Genomic DNA, 26643 nt, shown 5'->3' with positions numbered 1-26643 from the left:
TATCTGCATCTTGCATTTTGGAGGCACTTACTGTACCTGATTTCACCTCGCGGAATACTTTTCAGGTTCTGCACTGAGTTTCCTGCTGCACGTTTGTGGGCCCACAGAAATCCTCGCCATAGTTGTTGCTTTCTCTGCCTCTCCGCCTTTAAGACATCCACCTTAGAAATGATGCCAAACATCTGAGCTCCTCTTTTCTGATCCTTCCTTCCTTATGTCCTCCTCAGACTAAGTAGAATTAATCGCAGCTCATCACTGAGCACGGTGGCCATGGTAACACAACCGTATTGAAAGGGTGGGTTGGAGTGGAGTAGGGCAGGGTCGGGCTCCATCACTGTAGAATCAGTGCTCTTTTGGTTAGCGGGGAAAGTGTATAGAGACATTCCTGACCCCTCTCACCCTCATAGCGAAGGCCTTACTCATTATTATGCTTTTATAATGAGCAGAGGAGATCCCGAAGACTTTTAAAACCCTGACTGAATTGGGTGAGCCTTTTCAGAGAATCCCTGATTTCTCCTTGTCCAGAACTCTCTATTTAAAGCATCGGACATGAACTATCACGTGTATTCGTTACCAAGAGGACAGTTAGAATTTTAATCGAGGAGCCTGAGTTAAGAATAAGTGATTATCTAATAGCCAAAATATTCCCTCACCCACCCATCCCAAACTAACAAGGTGTGTTATATATCCTGATTAAGTTAACATAACCAGGAAGCCTGACAAAAGCTGAGGTGCCCATCCCTTACATCAAGAGTCGGCCAACCTTCTATAGTAAATGGTTTAGGTATTGCAGGCCATGAATTCTCTATTGCAGTGTTCAATGCCTCCATCCCTGGAAAACAGCCGTAAACAATATGCAAACAAATGAGTGTGGCTGTGTTCCAATAAAGACTTATTTATGGCCACTAAAATTTGAATTTCATGAAAAGTATATACTTTTCACATGCCACGAGAGAGCCCTCTTTTGGGGTTTTTTTTGTTCAAGCATTTAAAAGTGTGAAAACTACTCTTAGCTTGCGGCTTGCACAGAAAACAAACCAGACTAGATTTGGCCTGGGGGCCACAGTTTACCACCCCTGCTATAGATTTTCAAGTGAAAAGGGCACAACTACCATTATTAAACAGCCCAAGTGAAAGTAAAAGTACGTCTATTATAATTTGGAGGAAGAAATTGGAGAATATTAAGTGCCGAACTTGGATGTACAAGGAAATTCAGAGAACCCCTGAGACAACAGGACGTCCCTACGGTGGCCATACCAGCCTCCATCATCCTTCTTGAGGTGAGACTGAAGCCCTGTCTCCTTCTATTGCCTCTCTTTACTTCTGGGCCCATCCCAGTTATGGAGCCCCTTCCTGCCTCTCCATCTGCAATGCCAAGGTGAGGGTCCAGCAGCTTTTCTAACCCCAGTCATACTCAGATGACACTTCCCCACCAAGATAGAAACAGACGTCCTCCTGACACACAACTGAACAATGCTTTTCCCCAATTAAGAAAATCGTTTATTTTTTCCTTCTTAGGCCTATGCTCTCTGTGGTTGGTTCCTTAGTAACACAGGAGATAACTAGGAGATACCTGTTGGTGACAAGGAGTCAACTGGCTGAGCTCAGTGCCCCAAAGATGGATGTGTTTTTGAAGATATGATTTATATCAAGCTCAGCTTATTACAACCCATGCTCATGTTGTAAATTTCAAGGAAAAAACCCATATGGTGATGACATGTAAATAAAAGCATTTTAACAGTTGCCATGGATATACTATATAGTGGATTGCCATTGTTTTTAAGTTAGGGTTTTGCTGATTTTTTAAAATTTCTGTTAAATTCTGATCAGTAGACACCTGTAAATGCAGATTTTTGTCTCCATAGGACATCCAGAATGAGTTGGAAGTTGAGGTTTTGGATTAATCCAGTCAATAGGCATCTACCTGACAGGAGCCCTTTCAGAGTAACCTGGAGCTTTCTGTGGGCCACAGTTAGTGCGTCTGTATTTCTAGATTTAACTGGGCTTTACTATTCACTCACTTCTGTGAAAGGGCCACTTGATCCTAAAAGGACCCCTATGGTTAACATTTATTTAACAGTTGAACAAAAACTGCTGGGTCTGGTTTAGTCTAGTTTTCCCATCACCTGTACATCTCATTCACAGGGCTTAGTAGTTTCCTGTGTACATGCCTTTGTGTGAGCATGTCTGTGTGTGCTGCAGTTTTATTAATTTATTCAAACACTGTTTGGCACATACTTTTAAGCTCTGAGGATAGTAGAGGCGTGATTCTTCATCTCTGCGTATTCAGAAACTGGTAGAGGGGAAAGACATCTAGACAAAATCTGTATGATCTATTGTGGTAGGCGACTTAATAGAAATAGGAGTTGAATAATTTGAAAGTATCTAAGAAGGTGGAATCAATGTTGTCTAAGGATGTGACAGAGTTTACATGGGGAAAGAATTATCCACTCCCCTAGAACACAGTGAAAAGCGCTGCATTTGGAACCAAGCACATCTATTTACTGGCCTCAGGCAAGTAACCTTACTCCATTGAACCTCAGTTTTCTCATCTGTGAAGTGGATTTAACAAAAGTCACTTTGCAACTCTGTACGTTGGGATCAGCAAACAGCTCCTTTCCCTGTCTTAGGCCCTTTCGCCAGACACCAAGTGTGGCTAAGCAGCATTTAGTTGACTATTGGATGGAAGCGGCAGAGGAGAGATCAGTTCTTGTGGGGTTGCATGAGGACAGCACTTCCATTCTGAATGAGAGCCAGGAAAAAGCACACCTAGGTCAACTATTGTCCCGTTCCCCCAGGGAGCTCTTTTGGACAATGGATAGCATATCTTTTCCCAGCAAAGCCTTTGCATATTTTACTGTCCTTACGAGTTGACTGAGGGATCTGGTCAAATTACATACTTCTTCAGACTGTTTTTTACTGTGGGTTTCAACACTAGGACCAACTTGATGATTCCTTAGGGCTTGCCCTAATTCTTAAGTCACTGAAGAAGATATTGAAACTTGCACTATTAAGGTATCTAGGATTCTTTCCCAGTAGACAAACAAACAGTAGATGTTTATAAATAATAAGTACTTAATACCTAATTTCTGGGGGTGGTAGAGTGCTTACCTTTTAAATGAAATTTTGTGGGACTGATAAAAGGACATTATACCCTAAAATAGCCTTTAAACATCTAAGTGATACACTGTTTGGAGGAATATTGCAACAAAACATATAAATCACTACCCTTTATAATTCTTTGTGAGTTTTAGCCCTGGAGTCAGTCAACCTAGGTAGAGCTCCCTAACACGCCTTTCCGGTCTACCATGGTGATTATATCCAGTAGCAATCAGTCTATGCCTTTTGATATTTTGACCGCAAAGTAACTTACCCATAACTGAGGATGCAAGTGTTAACTAACCTGCCCAGTGTCACAGCAAGAGAGACGAAATTGAACCGCCACCTGTCTGACCCAACACCAGCTGGTGGGGTGATTAGGTTTCCCAACCAAAGGATTACCAAATGGAAAATCCATTGAGAACAGTCATTTCCCCAAATATCACGTTGGGATGGTTTTTCTGGAGAAATGATGGAGCACCAAAGTGTGTGTCCCTTTGTTTCTTCCAGGAGAGAAACCCTACAAGTGTACCTGGGAAGGCTGCACCTGGAAATTCGCTCGTTCGGATGAACTGACGAGGCATTACCGCAAACACACGGGAGTGAAGCCATTCAAGTGCGCAGACTGTGATCGCAGCTTTTCCCGGTCAGATCACTTGGCACTGCACCGCCGGAGGCATATGCTGGTGTGAGGAAGGCTACCTGTCCAGCTGAGTGTAAGAGCTGGATCTCTTAGCGGCACCCAATTCAGCAGGGCTGAATCCCCTTCACAGTGTTAACACAAAAGGGCATCACCATCCCACGATGTCTGAAAGCAGAGCAGGAAAAAGAAGTAGTAACACTTCTCCTTTCGGTCTGAAGGTAACCCCCATCATGACTACACGAGAAACAACTTCATGCTGGCCTGGGAGATCGGTGACACAAATGCTGAAGAGACAGGCATTGTTTTCCGTGCTGTGTCCTCTGCCATTTCAAGATGTTTGTAGTTTGTACATTTTCTGAGCTGTCAGACGTTTTGTTATTGATACTTTAAAGGTCATCTACCACAAATTGATGGCTAGAGCAAGACCTTGTAAATTTGAATTATTCTCCCATCATCCCACCCCTGAACCCGTTTTTACAAAAGTTTGAGTTACTGTCTAAGTAAGATAGAACCCACTTCCAATCTGTTACCAGCAAGCAGCCTGAAAGTAGAAAAGAAGAAGCTGTTGGAGAGGTTCCATTACCTGAAAAGAAAGGAGCGCTCAGGCAGCCCTTTGCAATAGTGATGGCAGCCACTAGATATCACCCGCAACTTGTCATTATGCCATCCATGCCCTGGAGAAAACCAACATTGATTCTTTCATTTGTTTGTTGTTGATCGTTTTTGTTTTGTTCTGCTTCTGTTTTGTTCATCTGTTCGAGCAGAGGGGCAGCGACATTTCAGTTGGAGTCTAGTCCTGGTGTCTGCCCTGGCATGGACGGGCACAGAGCTGTTCTGTAGTTGAATAGGAAGAGCCTGTCTAAAAAAACTACTGCCCCACTTCAAATTGCAGTGTTCTGTCACCTAGGCATCATCTCTTCCTGCCCCTAGTATTTGATTACAAGGAATCGGGGGGAGGGGGGAAACTTTCTTAGACACACTGGCACCAAGGTAAGAGGTGGGGCTGACCAGGCAGTCAGTGAACATGAAAAAATCAGACAAAGCAGAGATGGAAATAATGCTCCTCTTGAGGAGAAAAGCAATAATGAATAAAAGGACTTGCCTACAATAACTTCACTGAGGACTCATGTTACCAATTTTCATACTTACTAAAGGGATTGTAAAAAACACCCCAGCATTTTAGAGGTCTTGGTTACATTTGCAGCACTGAGGTAATCTTTCTGCTGTTTGTTGTCCTCCTTGGTTGAGTACCACAATTAAAGATTATGCTCCCCCTTTTCTTGTTTGAAAACAGTTATTTGGTGACTAGAAAGGCCACGGAGGCATAGCAGGGAATTAACTCTTGGGTGAATGGGTCCGTTCTTGGAACCAAGTCAGTGGGAAAGGAATGCTCCCCAAGGAAAGCCTGACACGGTGCTAGTTTCCTCCCTTGGAGAGCCAAGGATAAGTGACTCTCCAATAGGTTCTTCTCTACAGATTTCATTTTCTAAACTGTATTAGCACCCAGTGGTTCTGCAATGGCATCTGCAGGGATATGGAACCCACTCATCCTGTGCTGAGGGTGAGAGGAAATTATAGTCCCGTCAGCCCCCAAAAATTATGAGCCTTTTTTGCAACTAGCAAAGTCTATAGTAAACAAAGCAATACATCACCAATGAGCATTCTTTCAGAAAAATTATCATATTTTTTCCCCACTAAAAGCTGGGTTTTTTCAGCTTTCTGTGGCTAAGGGGCTTGGTGAGGTTTTTTTTGTCATTGTTGTTGTTGTTGTTGTTGTTATTAAGATTTTTTTTTATAGCTTAGGTATAAGAAGTTGCCAGCATAGACCTTTGCAATATATTTTGATTACAAACACTTGATTTGGAGAATTGCACAAATCAACCTCACAATATTACTAGCTCATTTTTAAAGGTGTGAACATTCTGAAATAATTTCTGGTTCTAGAATTATCCTTTTTAGGATTATCTTCTAATTCAGATAATCTTATTTTGGTGAAGCAAAAACTATAAACATTGAAAAAGGATGATTTGTGTTGGATGGCATTAAAAGGAATTTTTTTTTTTTAATGTTCAAGCAACAGCATAATGATTTTCAGGTCAAATTCTATCTTCAAAAATATGTGCTCTACATTTCCTGCCAGGTCTGAAAAATTCATTGGCAGTTTCCCTCCAACAAGGGCTGCAATTCTATGGATAAATAGCTTCTTTAGCTACAACAGTGTACTACCCACCAAGCACTGGGTTTTTGTGGGGTTTTTTACCAACTGGAAAGTTTTTTATCTGTACTGTATGCAACTCCTACTTCTCATTGCCTGTGACTATTTTGAATAGAAAGGCCAGTGTTGGTTACTGGTCAGTGGCAGAGAACACAGAGCATGACGAACACAGAGCATGGTGAACACAGCTGTGAAGCCCTCTATGCTAGTCCTGGAACCAAGTTGGCAGATAGTAGGTGAATCACTGAGGTGAAGGGCAGACTTGATTTAACTCTGCCTGCTCTCGTAAGAAGGGCCAATCCTGTTCTCTGCTGAAAGACCATGAGAGCATTACAGGTAGAAATGGTTTTTAGAATTCATAGAACTGACAGGCAGTGGGAGCCTCCTGAGTGACAGCTCGATTTAAATTTAGCACAGAACGAAATGAGCTGCTCCTCTGTAATAACATAGGAAAAATTCAGGGACGTGAGCTTGTCTGCTCACCCCCTGAAAGTGGCAACCCAACTGAGACAGTAATTTTACTGATAGAACCTGTCAGCATTATGCCATTTCCCACCTTTGATGTATTGATACTTCTAAGGAGGGATCCAAGCACAAAGAGTGAATGAGTTGCTGATCTAGTCGCAGGACTGAAATTTACCTGGGGCTTGTCTTGGGACACAACAAATTCTGCTTGGTGAATTTTCTACAAGTGTTTCCCTGTGGAAAAGAAGGTGGTTTGGGAGAGACGGAATTACATTTTTAAGTAAGAATATCTTCAGGCATAGAAAAGCCTACTCTATTTTATCTTATGTCCATTCTAGACTCTTTTTAAAAGCACAGTAGATGATTAACAACAGAAAAGGAGTAGAATCCAAAGGACTTCTCAGTTGTTCTCTAACGAGAAGCATTCTTTGGTTTCAAATTTGAAGCTATTCAGTTTGCAGCTGGGCGTATGTGCATGTCTGGGAACTTAGACACAGGTAGCTGCAATGGCTTGAGAAGCTACAGTTGACCTGTCTCTTTGCATTTTAGAGATTGATTTCAAGGAAGTTAAGGTTATTTGAAAAGTTAAGAGGTACAGACTTTGAGGTTTCAATAGATTCCCTCCTTGTATCCTGATCTTAGGTTGTTTGGGAAAAGATTCACACTTCCCCATCCACTTCCAGCCCCATCCCATCAATCGTGTGTGGACTTTGAGAAGCCTGCTTGATAACTTGTCTTAAGTTCTATTAAGGCATTTAGACTGAAATTGCTAATGGCTTTACCATAAGATTTATACTGTTGCCTGGCATTACTTTTACAAAACACTATAGGACATTTATTTTCAAAGGCAGTTGAATAACAATAACATAAACCACATTTTTTTTAAAAAAAGAGCACTTTTTATTCACTTTAAAGTTTAAGTGGAAAATAGGAAGAGGAATGTCATGGGGGAAAAACTTGCAAAATGCTACAGTGTTTACAAATGCCAGTTCTAGATGATTGAAAAGGCCCTTCTCATAATGGTTGAAATTTGGAATAGCTTATACAAAGATTGTGTTCATTTTTATACAGTTGTTTTAACTTCAAATTGCTGTTTGTGTTTTAAACATAAATACAATTCTGCACTTTGAAATCAGTTCATTAGAATGATAACCTGTATATGGATAAAGATGCAGTATTCCTTATTCTGTACTTTATTATACTTATCAAAGCTGCAATTGAATAAATCTGGTGAGGTGAGGCCTTCAAATGTATTAATACGCCTTTGTTACATTGTTACAACTGCTTAGAAATGTAGCCATGATGTTGTTATAAAGGTGTCTTAACATTTACAGTAAGGATTGACAGAATTTAAGCAGTGTTAAGAATACCAGCATTCATTATACGTTGAGTTACAATCTTTGTGTAAAGGATTGAACGTGAGATAACTCTTACGAATCATGATAGGCCCAGGAAGCCTTAATACACCTAGTCCATAATCCAATCTTAGATTTTGCTCCTTACTAATTAATGCCTATAAATTTAGGAGGTAAATGTATTCTGCAACTTCACTGATCAGGTCTCTGCCTTCCACTTTTCTGAGGTAGTGCATCTCATGAAAAAATCTTTCAACTTGATTTGGTTTTGTTTAGAAAAGGGGTTTGGTAAGCCATGTGTCTTCCATATCGCATTTCTCCTTATCTCCACACTGCCTTCCACGTAACCTGTACAGACCCCCCGACAGATGCACACCTGTGTACACACCTGTATATGCAGCAGCCAGGGGGCTAATAAATATCAACAGAGAACTTTTTTAAAAGAATGAATTTGTAATAATCCATGCTGTCTAGAAATGTAAGTTATTTACCTTACTAGGGAATCAGCTTATAATGCTATATATGACTTTGCCTGCATTTTATAGTTAAGAAGTGTACATAAAAGTTTAAAATGCTATATTTTCACAGTTTCATTATAGAATAATGTCTGTTTAGCAACCCATGTCCATTGGTACTTTAAATATGCTAAATACTGTGCAACTGCAATAGAAATTCAGATTTGCGTAAGAAAATGAAACAGGAGGATACTGCATCTTAAAGAAATAGAGTGAAGATATTTTACTGTATTCGTGACATGTGTGATAGTGGAAAAAGTATTTTCAAACTCACAAATTTTACAGAGGTTGTAAATAGTTTGATGAAGTATGTTGGGAAAAAGAGCTTCTAGTTTTCATCACAATAAAAAAAAGAAACTTGTTCAGATATGCCTTGTGTATCTTACACACGATTAGTGATATTGCCATGGGGACTCTGTTCTGCTTTGTCAGAGCACAGCCCTTGTGCTTCCTGACAAAATGGAGTGGCCACTTGTCTCAATTTAGCCAGGATGGTTTAGAACGCAATGAAGTCATTTTAAGTTGCAGCCAACTGATTCCAAACTCAAAATGTCTTTGCCTGAAAAGAGAAAAACAGCTGCAAAGGATTTTACTTGTGCTAAAATAGAAGCATCTAGCAATTATTCTCTTTTCTCAGTGACTTTCCTCCTCCATGAAGTAGTTCTCTATCAAAAGAAACAAACACCCTCTACAGGTGTTTATTCCTGTTGAATCCCAGAGGGAATACTTTTAGCAGTAGCTACCTGTTGACAAGATGAGTGCCATGGATATGGCCACATGTGAAATGAATCTGTGCTGGCAATAGGAATAAGCTAATGCCAATTTTCAGAAATGAATTAAAAGCTGAAAGTGCCTGTCAATAAACATTATGACCAATGAGATATTCCTGTACTTTTACACAGCAATAATTCTTCATCAGACTGGGTTTTTCCTCCACCTTTGCGAAACACATGCACACAGAGTAAATATATGCACACAGTAAATTGAATCTGTTCGTATACCCCCTCAAAAATTATTTGGTGTGTTTTAAATATACCTAATCTTGTTTATGTTAGCATTTCTTAATTTAATCTTTCTTAACTACAGAATGTAAGAATGCAAATCTGAAATTTATGATTATCTCCAATATATACTCTGGCACACGGCATTTATAATTTTGAGAGGAAAACTTCACTGTGATTTGCCCCAATCTTATGAAGCACTTGTGTGTGGCTCAAAAAGTTTTGCTTGGTTAAGAAAAGCCAGTTTATTTAGAACAAAACACTAGAGATATTTGTTTGCTTTCCTTTATTTTATTTACTGATATCAACTGCAAAAATCCGTCTTTACATTTCTTCATATCCTTTTCCCCTAATATTTCCTGTTATCATCTAAGAACCATTTTGGAGTGAATACTGACACAATCATTTCTCCCCCAAAAGCCTACAAAGGTATGACTGACATTTAGTAGGCCTAGTCTTTGACTAAGCTTTACAGTTAGTCCTGGAAATGACCAGATTTACATTCAGAACTTCACAATATTTTCCTATCATTATTTCACTGCTAAAAGTGGAGTCGTGAATAGAAATATATGAGGAGATGATATGAATAGACAAGCGCCCTGGAAATTCACCAGCCTTACCATCTCAGAGCACAAATCCACCCAAACAAGCTATCAGTAAAATCATATTCTTTCAGAGCCAAACATTTGGTAAGAGCAATTTTAAAAGTATAATTGTGATTAAACACTCAGGCTTTAGACAGTGAAGACCTCCACGATGGACAGTGCTCTCCAGAACCAGATCATAGGCCTAGAAAACCATCTCCCGTTTCCTCCTCTGCATTTCAGAATAAAAGGGAAAGAAGGAAATATGCCAGGATAGGGTATAAAATAACCATTTAAGTGTCAAAGGAAAGCTGCTGGGTTCCATAATCTCACTGACGGCAAGTCTTCTGACTGGGCTGTTTTCTGCAAGTTGTCTGAAAGAACTAAAAGAACTTGAAAGGTCAAAAGTTCAGCAAACCATGAAAATAATAGCTGTTCTTTAGTAAACCCTTACTACGTGCCAAGCACTATACTAGGCAATATTTAGACATATTACCTCTGATCTGTACAACAGCACCAGATTTTATGGGTGGCTGAGTTGTCCACAAACAGAAATAGCGACAGAGTGGGAATGTGACATTACCTCTCTCTGGCTCTGAAGCCTGTATTCTTCCCAGTGCACCACAGCACGTGTGTTCCCAGAAGCCACGTTTCCATATCTAACTCTTAAGCAGTTTTTTTTGTTTTTTTTTTTTTTTTGCGGTACGCGGGCCTCTCACTGTTGTGGTCTCTCCCGTTGCGGAGCACAGGCCCCCGGACGCGCAGGCTCAGCGGCCATGGCTCACGGGCCCAGCCGCTCCACGGCATGTGGGATCTTCCCAGACCGGGGCACGAACCCGCGTCCCCTGCATCGGCAGGCAGACTCTCAACCACTGTGCCACCAGGGAAGCCCCTTAAGTAGTTTTATTATGAATGTGTATCATCTATTTTCCGAATAAGATATAGGGACATGATACAGCATGTGACTTAACCGTGGTACATAATCTTTGAAATCAGTCTTCTCCTGGAAAGTCACACATGGAGGATTATCATAAACAAACAGCACCAGCCAGCTGTCTCCCTGAGCTTGTCACTTGCCTCTTAAAATGTTTGGCCTGGAGATCCAAAATCATTAAAACTCTTCCCACTTTGTAGCATTTTCGACAGAGCAGGTTTTCTCGATTCTGCATATTTCTTTGTAGGTTTACTAGAAGGCTTTCCACCTGTATAGACCTTCTAGAGTATGTTTAAGTTACATTTGAAATGTTCACCTCCATGGGAGCTAGTCGTTAATAACAGAGCCCACTCTTGGCGGTGGTGAATGGGGAGACCATCTTGAACATTCAGATGATCAAGAAGAGAGAACGGACAATTCCTTTTCAGATTTCTCACCTAACAGGACCACCTTGGAATGTTTTCAGTAGCCTTATAAGTAATTTGTTTTTAGTATTGTTGTTAGGTTAATTGAATTTTATGTAGGAAGCTGTCCAACCTCAGAGAAATGACCCCGACCCCCCTTTTCTATGTAGAACAAGGTCTCTGACAGTATTGATTTATGGAAGTACTAATGGACTTTTAGAAAACATTAAGAGAATGTCATTTCTCATGGTATTTCTTTTTCTGAAAATGAATCTCCTGAATTATGATCGTTTTCCATGTTACTTGGCTGAGGGAAGAGATAAAACCTGTATAAGCAAATTCCCTTCCATGCTGACAGCAAGTGTTCCGTGTGCACACAACCCACTGCGGAAAGGGGCTTTCTCCTCAGTGAACTGGGTTTCACAAGCAATAATTTCTCAACAACAAAACCACAACTTTAAGTGAGTTGAAAAGAGGTGAATAGTGAAAATAGTCACATCGGTACTTTTTCTTTCTGGATTACTTCTCTAGAAATTTTAAATGTTTGAGGCAACAGTCTGCCCTTTGTGCAAAGCAAGAACCAATGAATGGACTCCTTGTGTGAATTATTATATCTTGCTTTTTCCAAGTAAGGGTGAAGAGGAGAGTAGAATTTGGGTCAAATTCTAGTCAAAATGCTCAAGTAATCAAAAAGTAGGGTATTTTAGGGATATACCAACATCTTCCCTTTCTGCTAATTTCATACTCCTAAGCTATAGCATAAAACATTATAGGAAATGCTTTTGTCCTACTTGTGTTTGCCCTGCTAGTTTTTCCATAACAGAATTTTGTAATTACATCCAGACTACAGGATATATTTCGTCCCTCAGACTTGATTACATTGGATGGGTATTGTTGAACTGGGGCACTGGTGCCTATATTCAAGGCTCTTTCCTATCAACTTGTCTGTCCACACTTTGTTGTGTTTGAAACTTCATTTTAAATAATTACCATCACCGCCCCCGACCCATGGAATGGTGGCTGTACTGTTTTGTTCATGTCTGTGTGGGACACATTGCATCACGTGGCAAACCAACTCCCCATGGATGTGAGATAACTACTTACAAAACCAGCTTGAAAACATCGTCTTCTGTATTATGTCATCCTGTATCATAATGCAATTATGTGTATCATAACATGCTCATTTTAAAAAAAAAAAAGAGAGAAACCAGCAAATTCATGTTTGTCCATAGAAGAATGTACTCAGAACTTTGTGTTGTGAAACGATGAGAACAGACCACGTTTAAGATACCCACCTGCCACTTAAAATGACTTAGTTATAATTAGTAGTAGTCTAGACGTTGCTCTTGGTGTGTGGGATTCAATTCAAACGTCATCTTCTTTTGAATAAATCTCTTGGTGGTATTTGAGAAAACACATGAGAATAAAGAAAAATATCATCTTTGACCAAATCAAGCAGGCATCTTTTTCCTTTTCCTTGACACTTAGCTCATTATACATGGTGATTGGATTACAAGAGCTGTGTAAAAATACAAAAAACATCCTTTCGTTTACAAAACAGTTATTCTAGGCTTGAAGCCTCTGAACAGCAAATTGAATAGATGTGCTGCGTCTGATTCACTTTACAGGTGTAATTTTACAAAAGGCTCCTGGGTCTCTGACCCCAGAGAGTTAGAATGCCCAGAGGAGGTCCTCCGAATTAAAGGATAAACCCGCCGCCCCCCCCCCAATAATGCTGGCAAGCAAATGTGTTAATTTCTTAAGTCTTCATTTAGTTTTCTGTTCAGAGTTTTAATTGCAAATGAATTTATTTCTCCAGCTTATCTAAAGATCTAATTTCCCAATAGTTTCCTCTGCATTTATATACTCTGTAGTGTTTAGGCAACCCCTGTTATAAGTTTATTAATATTATGTAAGTGTTGTTCTTGTATTTATGTATAGTGTATGTATTGTAAATATGCTCAGAGCTTTTTTCCTTTTACTGTAAAATGGTGATTTTTTTTTTTTTTTTTTTTTTTTTTTTTTGCCCTATGATAACGTAAAGGGAGACCCTCCTAATGAGATTCTCTCAGAGGATGATTATTCCAGTCTATTCTCAGAGATGTAAATGAACAAGTGTTATCGTTTTTAATGGTGTCTCAGACATATTCTGTTGGTGCATTGCTTTTCTGTATTCAACTTTCCTATGAATTGAGCTGTGAACCGAAATAGAGTTTAAACCTTTAACTGTATGCATTTGTATAATTATCTGAATGAAGGCATGAAGGTTAAATAAAGCATTTTGTATGGAACGAAACTCCCTAATTATTACTAAGGCTGATCCAGACACTTTGGAAATCATAGTTATTAACCATTCTAATTAAACCTTTGTTATGAAAAGTTTTACCATTTGTGTATAGTAATTTAAAACACAGAACAAGATAGCCTCTATACTAAAAAATGGACAGGGTTTTATTTCATAACACCCAGGACCTAAAGAGGGATTCCTAACAATATTTTAATGAATGTAAAACTAAAAAGTGGTCCAGAAATATGAGATATTTTTCAGAGCCTAAAATTAAATCTCTATAATTGAATGAATTATAATATTTTTCAGACTTTGTGGATCATTTAAGTGTAGAATGATCCATTTAACACATGCCAACGCTAGTTTATTTCTGTAAACTTTTTAAGAAAACAATTATAAGGGTTTTGAAAATAAGACCATTAATGAATAGACTATCTTTTAAATAACTGCTAAAAAAGCACTTGAAAAATCTAAGTACAGTAAGTCCCCTACATACGAACAAGTTCCGTTCCAAGAGCATGTAAGTAAATCTAATTTGTTCTTGAGTCCAACAAAATTAGCCTAGGTTCCCAACTAACACAATCAGCTATATAGTACTGTACTGTAATAGATTTATAATATTTTTCACACAAATAATACCAAACAAACACAAAAAATAAAACATTTTTAATCTTACAGTACAGTACCCTGAAAAATACAGTAGTACCAGCTATATCACCTCTGCTTTTACCCATGCTTCCAGATATCCTGGGTTTGGAATAAAGATACTGTACTACTGTACTTTATTCAGTACTGTACAATAAAGTACACAAAAGCACAACCACTTGTAGAGAATGCACACACGTGACAACGTACGCCAGACACGGTGATTCGACATGCGAACGCATGTTCGCATCTTTGAAAGTTCACAACTTAAAGGTTCATATGTAGGGGACTTACTGTATCCTCCTATTAGTGTCCTTCAATTGGAGACCTACTAGAAGAATCCATTCAACAATGAGAATGGTAGTAAATGCTACTAACAATTATATAAGAAGATGATAATTAAAACAATATTTGAGTACTTCCTAGATGCCAGGCAGTGTTCTAAGTATTATATTTGCTCCCTTTATTCATTACAACCATCCTGAGTTAGGTTCTGTTATTATCCTAATTTTACAGAGGTAAAAGTAAGGTAATGAGTTCAGGCAACTTTCCCAGTCACTCTGGTTCCAGGATTGGTGTCTTAGGCTACTGAAGGGTTACGAGTTAAGGGGATGGAGAAAGGATGGAAGGTGGAGAGCAGGGGGTCCAGGTGATAGAGAGAATAAGTAGTGATGAATATCACAGAAATGTTCGACAAATACCTTTGATTATGTATGTACAAATAAATAAAAATAAATCCAATAAATGCTATTCTTCATACTTGGCAAACCGTAGTGTAGTTTAATAACTCATAAAAATCAGAGATTGAAATTGATTTTGACTCACTTTATTGCTGACTCAAATCCATTTGTAAATGAACTTTGAGTTCTGTGAAATCACTGGGTTCCACTCAGAGACGCTGTGCAAGGAGAGCCATGAGGGCTGCATGTCACTCTCCACTCCATCCAGGCCGCTCCTTCCATGTAGGTTGGAAGGCTCAGTGCACTGTATATTTGACTTTCCCAAGCCTGGTTGCTTTGAGCATCTGAAGGGGTCCTAAGAGAATGATTCCTCTCCCAGGGCGAGCTTCCTTGGCACTTTCATGGTGATCACAACACCAACTCTACAGAAATCACTCACTAAATGATGATAAGATTCTTTGACAATTGAGGCAACAAACTGTAAGTACATTTTTTTACTAAACTATTTATGAATATTTTAGTCATGCCATTTTAGAAATAATCCATTCAGGCAAAAGCCAATAAATTAGGATAGTCTCTGTTGTTTAACACTCTGGTGAAGCATGGTAGTAACTTGTAAGGCTGAACCTAATTCATTCACTTACTTCATTTTTGGATGTGACTTTGTAACAAAGTGGGAACTTGGACATCAGATGTACATGTCTTTGGCCTGATTTCCTGAGCGTTCTCTTTAGGCCACACAAGCAGCTAAGCCAGCTCTACAGCTTTGTTCTTGTTTGTTTTCCAGTCTGCCTTAGGAAACTTGGTCATAAGCATAGACCAATGAAGCAAATCTCATGGAATAGATCACCCGATACTATTCTACGTTCAAGGTAATTTATTTGTCAGTGTTTCTTCTCCCAAGTGATTCCTGGATACTTCAACAGTAGGTGGAATTATATGGGTGCTGGATTATTCTGAAACTTCCTCAGTTCTTACATTTACTCTGGGTGTTTTGCCATAGCTGAGATTTCTAATCTGGACATTGATGGTTTCACTGTTTCTGTTTCTCTCCACGTTAATGACTACAAAGCAACAGCATGAAAGAGTTAAAAGTATAGAAATAGCAATGAGATTAAGATGAGAATACCTTGGAGCTTTATCAAAAAACAAAACTATTTCAGTGCTAGAACAAAATTATACTCCCTAAAAAACTGTTTCAGTCCCAAAAGGCCACTGATGGTTTTCATACCATGTAGTACATTGTCTTCCCACCAAAGTTGCATGATTTCCTTCAACACAATGAGTTCCCTGTGCTTTGTCCAAGTGCTGCCTGGATTTAATATATTTCTCTCCCAGTAGTGTAATAAGTATAATTTACGTCACTTCCTGTTTAGTCTAAATTCACCAATGAACACCTACACAGCCCATACACTTGAATAATTGTCTATTTCTAAAATAAAATACATTTTCCTTCCACAGGAACAACTTTTACATGATCTTTCCCTTTTATAGTTTCACTGTGGTAAATTCATGTGTGTGTGTGTGTGTGTGTGTGTGTGTAAAACTCAGTTTTATGAGGCCATGATAATATCAACATCAGACTTAAGCTGGTATGCTAAAAACAGGTTCACTCAGGGAATACTCCAGAATTGCTTAAAAATATATATAGCCATCATGATGCCCCCTTTTATTAGAGCTACAGTTTACATGCATATATTGTAATCTATTACCTTGGAGAGGATTGCAGGGCACTGTAAGTCTGTGCCATGAGCTACTGTGATGTCCAGATCCTTAGAGCTTTCAGACTGTACCAAAGGCTCAGGTCATTTCAAACATCTCAAGGGCAGCCTTGCTGTGCCCCAGACTCCTCTGAGCCCTGGTCTCTTCTTGACCAGAGACCAGTTCATGAGGTAGATGTGGTCATGAAGGTTTAGCATAATTGATCATCCTCAGGGCCCTTAAAGCTTACATTAGTACGGACTGTACATTCCATTGCTGAACCCTACCTCACCTTTCATGGCTAACTTGGAGCCACTACTTTGTAATATGTTCAGCATGAATCCACACAGTCACTTGGGCATTGATGTTGATTCTTTTGTTATATATATATATATATATATATATATATATATATATATATATATATATATATATATATATAAAAAACAATATTTTGTAACTTAAGTGAGAACTTAAATTATATTTGCTATATCTAAACCATAGGAGAATGGTTAGGAGATTTCATACAGTTTATTTATTCAGCCACCCATAACAAGTCAATGTTATTATGGTTACTAGTAAAAAGTTTTATATGCATAAAATAAAGCACACATTTGAGTTATTACTCCGTGTAGGTATTATACTAATCGATATGGGATAGAAAAATTGTACCTCAGACATGATCCCTGACTCAACCTATTGGAGTAGATAAATACACAGTTTCTATAGTATAAAATATAAATGGATAAGCACAACCAGAACTGGCTAAGGTGTTGTGAAGGGTTAAATGTAGAGAGAATAACTTCTGTAACACAGGTAATCAGCAGGGCTTCCATGTCCCCTGAGATTTCTCTTGCGTGCAGTTGCTCAGATCCCTAATTCCACGCCCAGTGAAAGACCAAAGCCCTCCCCAGGATTTCCGTGAACTTTGAGGGCATGTGCAGCCCCGGGGGTAAAGGAGGCAAGGCTGCTTGCATCATCACAATCACCTCATTCTCTTGGTTTATGGATCATTTCAAGGTCTAAAGTGTGCTGTCTCTGTTTTCTGACCTGTCAGCTTCTTCTTTGATTTACTACACACATGCACGTGTGCACGCACACACACACACATGTAAATTATACATTCATTTGTTTGCACACTGAAGTTTTGTGATCCATTAGTGGCAAAGAAATCCATTTACTGGGTCAAGATGAAAATTTTCAAAAATTAAATAAAGAATAGAATGGGATGGTATAGGACAGGATGGAATGGAGTGTAATGGAATGCAAGAAGAGGGAAGAGAAGAAAGAGCAGAGGCGATGAAGCGTAGCTTTTGTTTCAGTTATGTACACAAGAGCATGCATGTGACAAGGCACAATGTAAAAAATACAGTTTGAAAGCCTCTAGTTGACTGATCTCTCTCTCTTTCTCCTGCCCATCTCTCATGGCAAATCCAGTTGCGCTAATTTCTCACACTGAGCAATTTATCCATTGTGGTGGTTAATTTTATGTGTCAACTTGGCTGGGCCATGGTGCCTAGATATTTGGTCAAACATCATTGAGGACGTTTCTGTGAGGTGTTTTTTGGATGAGATTACCAGTTAACTAAGTGGACTTTGAGTAAAGCAGATTAACCTCCTTAATGTGGATGGGCCTCTTTCAATCAGCTAAAGGCCTTAATAAAACAAAGACTGTCCCTAAGAAAGAAGGAATTCTGACAGCAAACGCATTTACACTCGAACTGCAACTTTTCCCTGACTCTCTAACTTGCCAGCCCACCCCATCAGATTTTGGATTCACCAAACTTCTACAATCCTTTCATCAGTGTCTTTTCTGACTACAGGTCTTTTACCTCCTTGGTTAGATTTATTCCTAGGCATTTTACTCTTTCTGATGCAACTGTAAATGGGGTTGTTTTCTTAATTTCTCTTTCCGGTAGTTCACTGTTGGTGTATTATTTATTTATTTATTTTTTGCTGTGTTGGGTCTTTGTTTCTGTGTGAGGGCTTTCTCTAGTGTGGCAAGTGGGGGCCACTCTTCATCGCGGTGCGCGGGCCTCTCACTATCGCGGCCTCTCTTGTTGCGGAGCACAGGCTCCAGATGCGCAGGCTCAGTAGTTGTGGCTCACGGACCTAATTGCTCTGCGGCATGTGGCATCCTCCCAGACCAGGGCTCGAACCCGTGTCCCCTGCATTTGCAGGCAGATTCTCAACCACTGCGCCACCAGGGAAGCCCCACTGTTGGTGTATACAAGCACAACAGATTCCTGTATATTAATTTTGTATCCTGCAACTTTACTGAATTCATTTATTAGTTCTAATGGGTTTTTTTAATATAAATTTATTTATTTTTGGCTGTGTTGGGTCTTCATTGCTGTGTGCGGACTTTTTCTAGTTGCGGCGAGTGGGGGCTACTCTTCGTTGTGGTGCGTGTGCTTCTCATTGCGGTGGCTTCTCTTGTTGCAGAGCGTGGGCTCTAGGCGCACGGGCTTCAGTAGTTGTGGCTCGTGGGCTGTAGAGTGCAGGCGCAGTAGTTGTGGCATATGGGCTTAGTTGCTCCGCGGCATGTGGGATCTTCCCGGACCAGGGCTCGAACCTGTGTCCCCTGCATTGGCAGGCAGATTCTTAACCACTGCGCCACCAGGGATGTCCCTCTAATGGTTTTTTGATGGTGTCTTTATATATATAGTATCATGTCATCTGCAAATCGTGACAGTTTTATTTCTTCTTTTCTAATTTGAGTTCCTTTTATTTCTTTTTCTCGTCTGATGGCTGTGGCTAGGACTTCCAATACTATATTGAGTAGAATGAGTGAGAGTGGGCATCTTTGTCTTATTACTAATATTAGATGAAATGCTTTCAGCTTCTCACCATCAAGTATGATGTTGTCTGTAAGTCTGTCATAATTGGCCTTTATTATGTTGAGGTATGTTCCGTCTATACCCACTTTGTTGAGAGTTTTTATCATAAATGGATGTTGAATTTTATCAGAAGCTTTTTCTACATCTATTGAGATGATCATATGATTTTTATTCTTCAGTGTGTTAACATGGTGTAGTGTAGCACATTTATTGATTTGCAGTTATTGAAACATCCTTGCATCCCTGGGATAAATCCCACTTGATCATGGTGTGTGATCCTTTTAATGTGTTGTTGGATTAGGTTTGCTAATATTTTGAGGATTTTTGCATCTATGTTCATCAGTGTTATTGGTCTGTAATTTCCTTTTTTGTGATATCTTTGTCTGGTTTTGGTATCAGGGTGATGATACCTTGTAGAATGAGTTCAAAGGCAATACTTCCTCTGAATTTTTTAGAATAGTTTGAGAAAGATAGGTGATAACACTTCTGTAAATGTTTGGTTGAATTCACCTGTGAAGCCATCTGGTCTTGGACTTTTGCTTTGGAGGAGTTTATTTTTTAATTAGTGATTCAATTTCATTACTGGTAATTAGTCTGTTCATATTTTATGTTTCTTCCTGGCTCAGTCTTGGAAGGTTGTACATTTCTAGGAATTTGTTCATATCTTCTAGGTTGTCCATTTTATTGCCATATATTTGTTCACAGCAATCACTTTTGATCCTTTGTATTTCTGTGATGTTGGTTGTACCTTTTCCTTTTTCATTTCTGATTTTATTGATTTGGGCCCTCTCTTTTTTTCTTGATGAGTCTAGCTAAAGGTTATTTATTTTGTTTATCTTTTCAAAGAAACTGCTCTTAGTTTCATTGATCTTTTCTATTCTTTTTTTAGTTTCTATTTCATTTATTTCTGTTCTGCTCTTTATAATTTCTTTCCTTTTACTAACTTTGGGTTTTATTTGTTCTTCTTTTTCTCATTCCTTTAGGTATGAAGTTAGGTTGTTTACAGTCCTAAAGACTTTCGAATGTGATGATTTTTTTTCTTATAATCATTCCTATCTAGTAGGGTTATAGTCCTTACCAATATTAAAGTGATTACGTGGACACACAAATCTAAGACAGTGATTCTCAACTGAGGACAATTTTTTCCCCCACATGACATTGAGCAATGACTGGAGACACTTCTGATTATCACAACTGGGAGTGAGGATGCTACTGGCAGCTAGTGGTTAGAATCCCAGAATGCTACTAAACATCCTACAATGTTCAGGACAGTCCCCCATAACAAAGAATTCTGTCCAAACTCTCAATAGTACCAAGTTTGAACAACTCTGGTCCAAGGTCATGTCATAGTTATTAGGCTCCCATAAGCAACCATCATCGTCTACTCTAGTCTGCAGAAATGGCAGGATGAGCCATAAACAAAGGATTTCATGGATAAATGGCATTTGGAAGATGGTGAACTCCTGCACTCTTTGTTCCAGAAATAGTCAAACATCTGTACTTGAACAGATCTACATTCCTATCTCAGACTTGTGTGCCTGTGTACAGAGCATCTTTTTCTGTGTGGTGAATTCTAATTTACTCATTACTCCGCCTATATAATATTCCCCAAGTCTGTTATCTATCCAGCCAGGGAGTGACTGGCATTTCCTTTTGTGCCTTTAACACACATCAAATATTGCACTTTTAATACTGTCAGTAGCTGATTACGTATCTTCTTCTTTGCTAGACTGCGAGCTGTTTGAAAGCAGAAATTGTACCTTATTGATATTTGGGTCTCAAAGCTTGGAACATGGTAAGCACTCGTTAAATATTTGATGGCTACGTAAATGATCCAGTTTACAAATAGGATTTTAATGAGGGAATAGAAACAGTAAAATTGAAAGTGTATTTTTGAACTAGATCACAGAGGGCCATAAAGGCTAAATTGTGGACTTTGGCTTTTATTATTTAGGCAATAGAGAGTAATATTATTATTCCTAAAAATGAATGTTTTGATAAATCTTTTGAAAATTAGGTCATATTTTAAATGCACTCCCTTACACACACTTCTACACACACAAATATATTAGGTTTTCCATTAAAGAAGGAGCATAATAAAATAACTGATAGTTTAAAACTTATTCACATGTTAAAATTAACATCAGTGGAGGCTTATCAACTTGTATTCTGTAATCTTTCACTGGAATTTATATATATATATATATATATATATATATATATATATATATAGGCTTATGGTAAAGTATAAGTATAAAATTATAAAGCATAAAATTCCTTTTTTCAATAATTAGAAGATAGAATTTTATCAACTCACCAAGCACTTTATAGGGAGAGAATATTTTGAAATTTTCAAATATTGTGAAAATTACAAGGTGCCAGTTTACCTAAAAGTTTCTGCTGAGACTCTGCCAGTGCCCACGCTTATTAGCATCTGATTACCTTTTCATTATTTCAATCCACAGAGTCTCATGACAATAAAAAAAAGTCTTTTAATTCTGTGACTTTAATACTTTTGCATCTTTCCAAAGAAATCCTTTAAGAAAATGCACATTCGGTAAGCCCTAAATTGATACCATACCTCATGTATGAGTCTCTGTTTAGAAATAGCTTTCACTTGATCATTTGATTAGGGTTGGGTTTTAAAAACATATTATATAATAAAGAATTTTGAAACTCAGAATGACAGCTGGTATACAGAATTCACTGCAATCAAAAAATAAATTGTTTTCTTCAAGTGAAAAAAAATGCGTTGACTATAATGCTTTTGCTGAGCAGGTAGAACTGTAGCTGAGAAACAGTTTTCTAGTCAGAACTGTTTACCTTCAAGTCATAGCATTCAGGTGGCTTGGTAGCTTGCCCCTGTGACAGTAGACAACTCAGGAGCATGGAGGCCCGAGCATACACAATACTTCCTCATAGCCAGGGCAAGTAGGAACAGGCCACCTCTTCACATTGTTAATGGATGTTTTCTTTCTTCTTCCAATATTAATGTATTTTGTGCTAACATTGTCATTTCCTGTCTTTTGTGAAAGATTCTGTAATATTAGAATCATTCAGCCCAGATGGGGTCTAAAAATTTTGCATTTCCTTTTTTAAAAATTCATTTTCTACACTGATGTGGCTGTCTTTATTCACATAAAACCATAACCGTAGTCCCTTTTTTAATGACATGTAACTGTGATATATTATTTACCAATATGCTGACTGTATCATATAAAGTATTTAATTTGATTTTGTGCCTATGCAGTGAATTGCTAATCAGGGACTAGTTATTTTCCACCATAACCCTGGAGAGCTACTATTTTAACATTTTCTTTACCTTTATTTGTGGAGACAGATTTATGAAAATTTTGTCACCCATGCAGGGGAGATGGGTGGCATTTTCTATGGCTCTCTAACTGGTGGAAGGTGCATCTCTCTATCAAGACCTTTAAGACATCAAAGATGACAAAGGAAACCTTTTGACTCCTTTTCACTGCTTAATCTCTTGACATTCTGTGTATATAAAGACTATCACTGGACAGAAAGCAGTAATAAAATCCAGAAGTAGATAAAAGCACAAACAGTGAAACCAAGGTATTTGTAAAGCTCTATAAACCTGCTAACCAGAAATTGCAGTTTAATCTTTACATACAGTGAAGTCTCAAGGTTAACTGCTCCGTAAAGCTTCACATAGGCACTGGGGTTTGGCATCTCTTCACTTCCTTATCAACTAAAGGACCCTCCCATCATATTTCTTAGAGTCCTACTTCTTTTGAATGTATTATCAATGAAAGATTCCTCTACCTTAGATTGAAAATAATGCCATTGGCTGTTGGAATCAATTCACAAATAGGGCATGTTTGATATAAATGTAAAGAAGACTGAGATTGGCCTCGGTTGTTGATAAATGGTGTAATGATGGCATTTTCGATTCCATGATGAGAAAAAAAAAAAAGACTTCCTACCAAAATTGGATGAATTCTTCTCCATTTGTGCCAGAGGATCTAGGTAGAAGTTTGAAACTGTGAGTGTTTTGAGGACAGAGGTTAAGAAAGAAAGTTTTGATAAAATATACTGGTGGAGCTACGACCTTAGTCTTTGTTACAGAAGGTTGAAGGCTTTTTAAAATTTATTTTATTGAAGTGGAGTTGATTTACAATGTTGCGTTTACTTCTGCTGTACAGCAAAGTGATTCAGTTATACATATATACACACTCCTTTTCATATTCTTTTCCATTATGGTTTGTCACAGGATATTGAATCTAGCTCCCTGTGCTACACAGTAGGACCTTGTTGTCTATCCATTCTATGTAGAATAGTTTGCATCTGCTAATCCCAAACTCCCAATCCTTCCCTCCCCTCCCCCCTTCCCCTTGGCAACCGCTAGTCTGTTCTCTATGTTTGTGAGTCTGTTTCTGTTTTTTGTTTGTTTGTTTTGCGGATCGCGGGCCTCTCACTGTTGTGGCCTCTCCCGTTGCGGAGCACAGGCTCCGGACACGCAGGCTCAGCGGCCATGGCTCACGGGCCCAGCCACTCCGCGGCATGTGGGATCTTCCCGGCCCGAGGCATGAACTCGTGTCCCCTACATCGGCAGGCGGACTCTCAACCACTGCGCCACCAGGGAAGCCCTGTTTCTGTTTTGTAGATAAGTTCATTTGTGTCATAGACGTTGAAGATATTTAAAATATTGGCACGGTGGAAAGAGTATTCGTGTTAAGGTCAGACGGGGGTGTTTTTAGATATTGGTTATTCGGTTTACCGACAGAATGATGCCTGTAAGCTCCTTGCCTAAGGAGACACATCTTAACACTGGGGGTTAAGGAAACACCGCCTTCTCGGGTGTTGTGGGGTATAAACAGGATCACATATACAAAATGACAGTGCAGAGCCTGCCCAAAGTCAGCCTTTGTTGTCATTCCCCGTTCCTCAAGTTCATAAAGGGAAGAGATTTCCACTTGACTCCACAGGAAGGAAAGTTCAGCAAGATCGACCCCAGCCATTCTCCACCCCTCTGTGTTTCCTCTCCAGAGGAGTGGGAGTAACTTTTCCGTTTTGTGAACTTTAAAAGAGTGAACACACGGTGGCTCAGTCCCTCTCCCTCTCTCAGGATACCCTGCCCTTAGAATGCCCATGTTCTCAACCAGACCTACAGCAAAGATCCCTTTATCATTATCATTGTCTTCTGCAGAGTTTGGGGCCACCTCCCTGCGATCTCCAGGAAGGTAAAGGTGATATTTTATTTTGTGAGTGTGGGCTTTAAATGTTGGAACAAAGGAGATCACAGCTACTTAAGTATGAAAGGGTATCTGCCTTAAGCATACACAGATTATTAGCTACTTTATTTGGGGGTCAGCTAAAAATACCCCTTCTAACCCACCTCCTCAGTAAGTATATTCTCTACTTACGCACTTGGTGTTTGAAATTACCCATTAGACTTCATTTATTTCCCTAAGGCTTCTAATCACTTATGAAATAAGCCTGAAGAGCAAAAGTGGTAGCCTTGTCAACAGTCACACCTTAATATTAATGAGCCTGGAGATGTATTTACAAGAGCAGGTTTAGATTAAGAAGGAGAATGAAGTTAGTACAAACACCTCCCTCGTGTGATTGTGTGCTTTTTGTGGTGGTCATTGTGGTTGCTTGCGGTGGCTGGGAGCTACAGAAGTGGCAAGGGGTAAGAAGAGAATTGTGCAGAGGTTCAGGAAGGAGAGACAAGAGCCCTGGAAAATAACCTTTTTCTGGCTTATAATTTTGCTCAGGGTGAGTCTGCCTAAGAAGTAAAGAACGTGTCACTCATCTGCTTAGTCCCTGTTGAGTAGGGGGATTTGTCAAAATACACTTTCATGCACTGGAGTCCATGCAATCTAATACCCAAGTTGGTTATTCCATCCAACACACAGATGGAAAATGTTTAGAAAAACAGTTTTCTACAAATTACTTCACTGAAGGTATGTCACTTATTTGAGAGTTCTGGGCAAATCAAATCTGATTTGATAGTTTTCACTACTCAGTCTGCTATTTGATTGCAAACTGCTATCAAATGCCATTTTTTTTTTTAACAAAAGAGCAAATGGGAGGAAGACTAGAAATGCAAAAGCATAGGTTAGGAGAACTGTACTTTTTTTTTCTCTAAACTCCCGTTCTTTTTTCTAGGAGAATTGAATATCCCGCAGGGGAGTGGTTGAGAACTGGTCAAAGCAGCAAAAGGATTATTAAAAGCTTTTTTAAAAAACTTGCTAATATCGTACCAGGAATATTTACATTAGGAATGTTGCATCACAAAACAGATTTCAGATTTTATATATATGAAGAATAAAGTCATATTTATGAGCTTATGAATAAATTCATTCAGTGTCCTTTTTAACTTCTTTAACCACTCAGTGTCTGTCATTTGGGAAACACAATTTTTTTTTCCATCTTGAACAGAATGTTCAGTGTGATAATATTAATAAGCTGAAATTCAGTGGGATGAATTTTCATGCTGTAGAGCTGTAGAAAATATTTTCAGGTATGTCACATTTATTCAGCGTACAAAATCCAATACCCCCAAACGCCTCTTCTCTGTATTTTAAAAAAAAGATATTGAGTTGTACGATGAATAAAGAAAACACACACACATACTCACAACATCTTTTTTTCTGAAGAAACAAAAAAAAAATCACATTAAAGAGGAAAGCTCAGGATTTGACAAGGCTGAATAACCCAGACTTGGTGACCAGCCCTGTGGCTTGCTAGCCATGTGAGTCTTAGGCAGGTAAATCATACTTGCTGGTCTTCAGATTCTTTATCTGTAAAATGGGGATAACACATAGCATCATAGGATGCTAGATCATTTAAATAAAATACGCTATCTGAAGTTCAGGGTTCTGTTTATTTTCACCTCACTCTACTTATCCCCTTTTACCCACTATATTCACACAAAGGTACCTCTCTGTGGCTCTAATGAAAGCTGAGGGCACTATTCAGGGTATTGTTTTTGTTGGTATAGTTGCTTGCCTCATTGAAATGTCTGATTTTTTTATTTGCAATATGAGAAGCCATGTCTTGTTCAGAGACAATGGATTTTTAAGAAAATATTGAAATAACTTGGTATGTACACACTTGGCAAAACTTCCCATCCCTCTCTTGTTTTAGATTGGTTCCTGATTTTTACCAGTGACCTTTTATTCAACATAAGAGTGAATAAGCCCTGGACTTTCCCAGATTAAAGATACACATAAACCTGGAAACAGCTACCACAAAATATCACTGTGTAAACATGATAAAATGCAGAAGTAGATCATTTACATT

The 26643-nt window shown here is 38.8% G+C and overlaps 1 protein-coding gene across 2 annotated transcripts in view; it reads left to right on the top strand.

Annotated features, from left to right (window-relative positions):
• Nucleotides 1-12509, top strand: part of KLF12 (KLF transcription factor 12) — a 449177-nt gene extending 436668 nt beyond the window's left edge. For both annotated transcript variants that reach the window (XM_059995628.1, XM_059995629.1), the window contains exon 8: nt 3610-12509. In XM_059995628.1, the coding sequence (XP_059851611.1) occupies nt 3610-3791 (182 nt within the window). In that variant the 3' untranslated portion in view covers nt 3792-12509. The remainder of the gene's footprint in view (nt 1-3609) is intronic.
• Nucleotides 12510-26643: the final 14134 nt, after the last annotated feature.

Source organism: Delphinus delphis, chromosome 18, assembly GCF_949987515.2.
Source record: "Delphinus delphis chromosome 18, mDelDel1.2, whole genome shotgun sequence".
Classification (NCBI taxonomy): domain Eukaryota; kingdom Metazoa; phylum Chordata; class Mammalia; order Artiodactyla; family Delphinidae; genus Delphinus; species Delphinus delphis.
The sequence above is the reverse complement of the archived record's forward strand: the minus strand, read 5'-3'. Positions and strand labels throughout refer to the sequence as shown.